The 7,163-nt window shown below is 46.1% G+C and overlaps 1 protein-coding gene across 1 annotated transcript; it reads left to right on the forward strand.

Annotated features, from left to right (window-relative positions):
• The first annotated feature begins 5,419 nt into the window (after positions 1-5,419).
• LOC104582065 lies at positions 5,420-6,562 on the forward strand. The gene has a single exon (XM_010231360.3). The coding sequence runs from the start codon at positions 5,420-5,422 to the stop codon at positions 6,560-6,562; it is 1,143 nt and encodes a 380-aa protein (XP_010229662.1).
• The last annotated feature ends 601 nt before the right edge of the window (positions 6,563-7,163 follow it).

Genomic DNA, 7,163 nt, shown 5'->3' on the forward strand with positions numbered 1-7,163 from the left:
AAAATTTAGGATCAAAAGGAGTACATATGATTGATCGACCATCATCACTCTCAAAAACAGGATAATTTGCAAACAACCAAGATTAAACTATTTTTCTCCCACGGAATATTAGATCAATTTTATTATTCGCTCTGTCCAACAAAAGATGTCTCAAGTTTGTGGAAATTTGGATGTATCTAGACATAACTTAATGTATAGATGCATTCAAATTTAGTAAAAATTAAGACATCCTTCATTGGACGGAGGGAGTAGAACATAAGATCGACGAGATGGTGTGAACATCAGAGACCCTTTCCCCTTGTGATACACGTTCTTGACGGACGCAACTCCTGGTCTCCTACCATCAATCGTTGTGCGTGACTTGGCAAAATAATCAGTGTTCATGAACGTCGTAACCAATTAAGTGAACTGTGAATATTAGTTTCAAAAAAAAAAGTGAACTGTGAATACGGACGGAAATTACCGCAAGGTCACTATTCTACCCGACAATGTTGCCGTGAAAAAAACCGAAAGAAAAAAATAAGTGTTTTCCATCGAAGGATTTATATGGAGGATTTTTTAAGGATTTCAATACTTCTGATGTTTTTCAATGAAAGCCCTTTGGATCAAACGAATGAGGCCTCCGAAGAGTCTATGGATTAATAGCAATTAAGGATTGTACTGATAGGAAACGGTGATTGATCGATAGGGTCATGTTTGTTGATGCATAGAAGTCGGCCCTAGTCGCGTACATCGATGCCTTCTTCGCGCTGGAGCTTTTCATGGCAAACTTTGGAGCCATCGGCGTCACACGTGTGGCACGATCTCCACGTAACTACGGTCCCTATGTCAGATGGTCAAAAAGTGAGCCAAGACCCAAATCGTGTTTTGTGATTGACAGCGGTGGTGGTGGGTAATACACAGCTTACGCCACAAAACTCGAAAACTCGGATACAATCAAATAGAGCTGGACATAAACTCGGCAGCCTCTGCTTATCGCATTCACTTCAAAGGCTGTCATGCCCGCTTCCTTTCTCATAAAATTTGGAGAGCCTTTTTTGAGCCGAAGTGTAAATTGAAAGGACAATATTCTTTACTGAAACCCACCGTCGGATTGTGTATTTGTTCGGTACCAACACAATTTCAAAACAGAAATTTGACTTTTCTCACACAAAATTACCATCTTAACCTTTGGCCAGTCTGCCCAGAAGTTTCCCAAGTCCTTGTTTGAAGTGTTTTCTTCTGCCGCAGACTGTAGCTATGAAAGATACAAACACCCACATCAACCAACGACGAACCCTAGTTGGAGTCGTCATGCATCTCGCTGGCCATCCTACCGTCGTCGACCCCAAGGTCGGTTCTCTCTGCCGGCAAGACCCCCTCCCCCCTCCCTCGTTTGTAACAACAGCTTCCCCTCGTCGTACTCCAATTTTGCATACCAATGTCAAAAGTTGATACGTAGAAGCTCCCTAGCTTGGGGCCAAAATTTGAATCGGAAAAAAAACTGTTCAAAACTGGATGTAGTACGGTCATCCCAAATAAAAATGCCAAACCTTTTATTTTAGTTGATGCAGGGTGTTCTGGCAAATGTGTCACGAAGTTGTAATGTTACTAGACAAAGACACTTTCGACGGTGTGTTTCAGCAAAGATCGGAAAATAATGGTGTCCTCTAGCTAATTTTTCCTCAGATGATTCTAACTGCTAAGAACTTGAAAGCTAGAAGATGGCCCCATGGAGTGTTTTGTATTCTCTGCCATTCTCGGCAATCATGTTTTTTTTAGAATCTCGGCAATCATGTTTTTATACGATAGAATTATGGACTATGTCATATGCTCTTGGGCCTTGGCACGGCCTGGTGCCGAGCTTCTTCGTTGGAGAAAGAACGGTAGAGAAATGGTGAAACAAGGCACGTAGAAGGTTGCTCTCAAAAAAGAAAAAAAAGGCACGTACAAGGTTGAATAGGGAAAGAGAAGAGGCTTCGATGGTACAACGATCTGCACCATTTGGAACATTTATGAAAAGATAGAATTCGACGCATCTTCATCTTGAATCCATGGAGGCAGAAAACGTCGCCCCATAGGGCGCATGAGAAGTTTAAGTTGTATTTTTACTTATAAAGTTTGGAATTGGTGGTCGTCAATTCACTTCTTCCTGACATTTCTCTTGTCACTCCTAGATTGTACAAACCCATGCAGGAGCGGAGCTACAGTGTTACCATTGGGGGTTCAGATGAACTCAATGAAAATGACCAAATTGCATAGGATTTGAACCCAAAACTACTTATGAACCCCATGATTATAATGTAGTGAACCCAATAGTTGTCTTTCTAGCTCCGCCCCTGAACCCATGAGTTAAAATTTCAATTCATAAGGGCATCCGCAAAGGTCGACTCTTAAGTGACTCTTATTTGAAATTTGCTTATGTGGAGGAAAGAGAAATAGGAGAGAGAAGAGGATTGACTCTTCGTGAAGAGTCAGACTCTAAGGAACGAATCGAATAAGAATCAGCTAAGAGTTGACATATTTACCATTGTGCATCATTGTATTTAATGCTAACAAATCATTTATAGCAAATCTAGAGACACAACCTATTACATATGTTATTTTATCATCGACTCTAGTCTCTAGATGACGTGCAGACTCAATGCCGACTCTACCATTGCGGATGCCCTAATGCTCCCTTACATAGTCTTTGTTGTTGCATTTCCTCTCCAATCTCCATGAGTTTGGTTTCAGAGTTCAAATTCAGCAAAACCTATCATCGTGCATACATTGGTTTATAAGTTGACTATCATGTTTTCTTCGGTTATAAATTTTGTTTTCTTGATGATTTCGTAGCAAAGCACAGGCACAAAGCTAGCAGTGTTAACAATAAAGTTAAACCTGTTGCAACAAAGACACCATGTGCAGGTAGGGATTTGTTTTTTGTTTTTTTAAACAAGTAAATTACCTCTTTATTCATTGTCAATAATGCATCATGAGAGGTACAAGTTCCGTACAATTAATACTATCAGGGGGCAGGGGGTTCTCCAACCAAAACAAGCGGATGAGAAAATATTGCTAATCTATTACTATCTATTAAATTGGAGTTGGTGGTGATTACCGTGGGCACCGTAGGTTAATTTTGTTAAAATTACAACCAATATGCCACTGTCCGTTATTTTTTTTTCTCCAATTTTTTCACGATTTCTCCTACTCCGTCTTACAATCGACGCCGCCACACCCACATCCCGACCTCGACGACGCCATGAGTTGCCTACACAGAAAATAAAATAAAATAATTTGTGATTTTGTTGACCCGTAGTTGAGCTAATTCATGAGCTGCCATATTCGCCTCATGAGGACAGTGGACAAAGAAGGTATTAATAAAAAACACAACCAGCAGCAAGATAATAACAATAATAAAAAACAGCAGCTTCCAAGCCTTCCGATCTTCCTCCTTGGTTGATAACCTCGATGACCTCCGTGATTGCAGCTTGCCGTCGGTGCCAATTGCAGACGGAGACGCAGAGCCATGGCTTCAGCAACCGTAACTGCATGTAGCGATTTGTTGGCTTAGGTGTCTTTTTGGAGTTTTTCTAAACTTGACCCAACAAAAAAAATCTGGGATTGCTCGTATATAGTTGGGTCGCACTAATATTTTCTCAATCGATGGGCTCAATTCTCAGCTGGAGTACTAATTGGGCCTTGCAAAGCCCGTTATTGGATTTGGTAAGAATTGAGGCCATAGTGTACAAAATTTGGTGCAAGCAAAAAAAAAAACCTAGCAATTGTTGTCGTTGAAGATAGTATGTTCCCCTCACCTCCGGTCGCCGTCTTGGTGCTGCGAGTTGGCGGGGAACCTCGATTCCTTCTAAGAGTATCCAGAAATTTGTTAATACCAATTGTTTGGTTTTGATCGGCAATGTGATGGGGGAAGTTCTTCTTCTGCTATGGGGGTGCCACAACGAGCGTTGTCGTGGAGCCACAGAGTTTTACTCACCGTAGGTTCAGTGTACCCGATCTTACTGATTTTGGGTTCATGTACTCGCAGATCCGTTTATACGTATCTATTGATTTTTTTTGTCAGTGTGTCATATATATTACTTTTCTTAATTTTATCTTTGTATGTTTGCAATCCTTCACGGGCGTTCGGGTGAAGATTTTGCGGTTCGACGACTTGTATCTTTAGGGGATCATTCCCAGTCCAACTACGTGCAACGCTCACGGCCTCTCATCTCTTTGGATGGGCGACTCAAGGGGCTTTCAGAAACCTATGAAGGTGGTCGAGTTCGTGCAGGAATACGGGTAGTATGTTGCCATTCCAGTTTATTGCAGTCTCCATGTTGAAGCCTTGATAGTATTTCATGTTGCAAATAATGATACCACAGAGAAGATGTGTTTACAAGATTTCATTGTAATTATTAATTATAGGAATTACCTTGTAATTTTTAGGGTACATAATCTAATGCATTGTACATGTAATGGTTCTCGAGTTTGAATAAAGTTTCTAAAAAAGTTTACTGCAAGTCATCTGCATGTACAAAGTTTTTTTTTACAAAATTCTTGATCCTGTGACGCTAATTAAATCATACGCAAAATAAAAAAAGAAAACTAACAAAGACACACAAAGTCAGCATGCGTGTAGGCACATGAATCTGACTAGGGAGGCAATGGCATGCTAGATCGACGTATCAAACTAGTTAAATAATATACAAATATTGATTCTACATCTAGAAAAATAAAATAACGATGTACTATTTCTAATTTCCGTACCCTCAAGCTTAAAGTTGCACAAAAGGTTACGCGGAACTTAATATTGAACAGTTTTGCCGGCTGCGTCATGGACCGAGGAATAACTATTTTCCATTCGACTAAGAAATAGCAAAAATCCATATAGATTTGCTCTTATAGCTCATTTGGTGCCCTTCATCCAAGCCTGTTCTAGAATTTATTTTGGATTACAAAAATCAGCTTGTTTGGCCGGCAGAGGATTGGATATAGAAATTCCATGGATTCATATCACTACCTAATCTCAATTTGTTTCTAAAATCATCTTTCTGGACTTACCTCTCATTCTACAAATTTATGTGCGAGACAAACATTTGAGTCTGAAATTTAAATTCAACTTCAAAGGCTGCCAAACGTTGAATGGCAGAGTTCCTGCCTTCCTCTCGAAAGAAAAGAAGATCCGGCATTTTAAACCACCGCGACTCTGCCTGTCTGCATGTGGCCGAATCAGTAAGCAGGTCAACCTCTGATAGAAGCAAAGCTGCCCGTGCGTGGTGGCCGGGCACGAACACAGGCACGCCAGCTTGTACGTGCCGTCGTGCATGCCATGCCATCTTCCACCACTCCGTTGGTCAAGTCAAACCTCGCCAACCTCTCATGGATGAACAGATCTCCTCAAACTCAAACTAGTTCCTCCTTCCCACGAGAAATCACAAGTTAGAAAGTTAGAATGGCGAGCAACCCCATGTTCCAGTGGCCGGGGCAGCACCCGGAAGATGATGAGCCCGAAGAGAGGCAGATCGGCGTGGACCCCTTCTCCCTCCGCCAGTTCTCCCGCCTCAACATCGACAAGCCGCTGCCGATCCCCTCCGTCTCCGTCGACGACCCCCCGCCGCCGCCGGCCCCGGCTCGCTACGCCAGCGCCAGCGCCAGCGTGCCGTGCTCCAGACAGGCCTCGCCGCGCCTCGGCTCGTCCGCGGCCGCCGCCGCGCCCACCAGGTGGGACGCGCACCTGGCTCTGGCCTCAGGCCACGACGCGAGAGCCGTCCTCCCCGCCGCCTGCCCCGCCTCCAGGGCGATGTCGAGGAGCAAGTCCTGCGCCGAGCTGCTCTCCGACGCCGACAACGAGTTCGACGTGATCCTCTCGTCCCCCGAGCGCAGGGCGAGCGCGCCGCAGCGGTGGGGCAGCGACGTGCCTCTCATCGCGGACGCAAAGGGCGGCAGGAACAACAAGGGTCGGCGCAAGGGAAATAAGCACGGGGCCGAAGCCCCGTTCGGCTGCTGCCTCTATCTCCCGGGCCTCGCCAGGAGGACTGCTACTGGCAAGCCGTCGCCGGCGCCGCGCACGCCAGCGGCATCCACTGCGGCGCGCGCTTCTTCACCGGGTTATTTCTCCGCGACGCTCCGCGGCCCCGACGACGTCGTTGATCAGCCGGAGCCGGCCGATCAGTGCTGCTCCCGGCCGAGCACCATGTCGCTGGCCGTGTCGATGGAGGGCTTCGACTGCCGCTTCTCCTCGAGGTCCTCCATGCGCTTCTCCTCGAGGTCCTCGACGGGCATGGGCTTTGGCATGGCCCAGCTCGACGGCGAGGAGGCCTCGTCGTCGAGCTACTTCGACCTCCCGATGGAGCTCATCATGGGCTGCGACGGGGACGAGGAGGGCGAGCTGCCGGTGCACGCCGCGTTCCTCTTCGACAGCGACGGCATACGGAAGAGCGTGCTCAGGAAGGGCGCGGGGCGCGTGGCGCGGCCGTCGTCTGCTGCTCAGGTGTCGGCTGTCGGCGACGCATCCGGCGCAGGCAGGATGTCAGCCCGACACGTGAGGTTCTCAGTGACGTCGGGGCCGGCACCCTCGACGCCGGCGGATTCATAGGCGTGTCTCCATGGACTCCACCATAGCGCGTTCAGAAGCGTGGAACGGGTGAAATTCCCCGTCGTCTCACCTCGAATCTACTATTCCAGTTAATTCCTGTTAATTTCTTCTTCTAAACAGGCCCACAGTTTACTCCAGTTGATAGTTTTTGCATTTCCCGGCAATTCATCGTGATTTAACCCCCGGTTGTAAATGCAGTAACATAAGTATATTGATACATTCATCACGAAACATATATGAATGTTAGTTAGGCGTGTTCTCGGCCGGCTTCGGACGGAGTTGATCCAAACCGGCTTGTACAATCTGTAACATACAGTCCAGTTCCACATGCGAATTCGTCTCTAGAATGAGAGGTTGAAGTTTCCTTTTTATGCAGTCAACGCGACAAACCAAACGAGAGTGGATTTTCTACTCCCGAGCGTGTTGCTCCAGTTATCCGGATCGTCCGTCCTCTCGGCCGTGTCCATTCGATGATCTCTGTGATTACGACATGCGTTAACCGCGAGCAAACGGCGGCAAGCTATCCTTTTCCGTCAGTTATACTGTCAGCATCCGGCGGCTGATGTTGGATGGCTCATCCTCGGAGACTTGAACGTAATCT

This window comes from Brachypodium distachyon, chromosome 1, assembly GCF_000005505.3.
Source record: "Brachypodium distachyon strain Bd21 chromosome 1, Brachypodium_distachyon_v3.0, whole genome shotgun sequence".
Taxonomy (NCBI): Eukaryota; Viridiplantae; Streptophyta; class Magnoliopsida; order Poales; family Poaceae; genus Brachypodium; species Brachypodium distachyon.

Coding starts and splice junctions, on each gene's coding strand:
- LOC104582065 (XM_010231360.3), top strand. CDS start 5,420: ATGGCGAGCAACCCCATGTTCCAGTGGCCGGGGCAGCACCCGGAAGAT.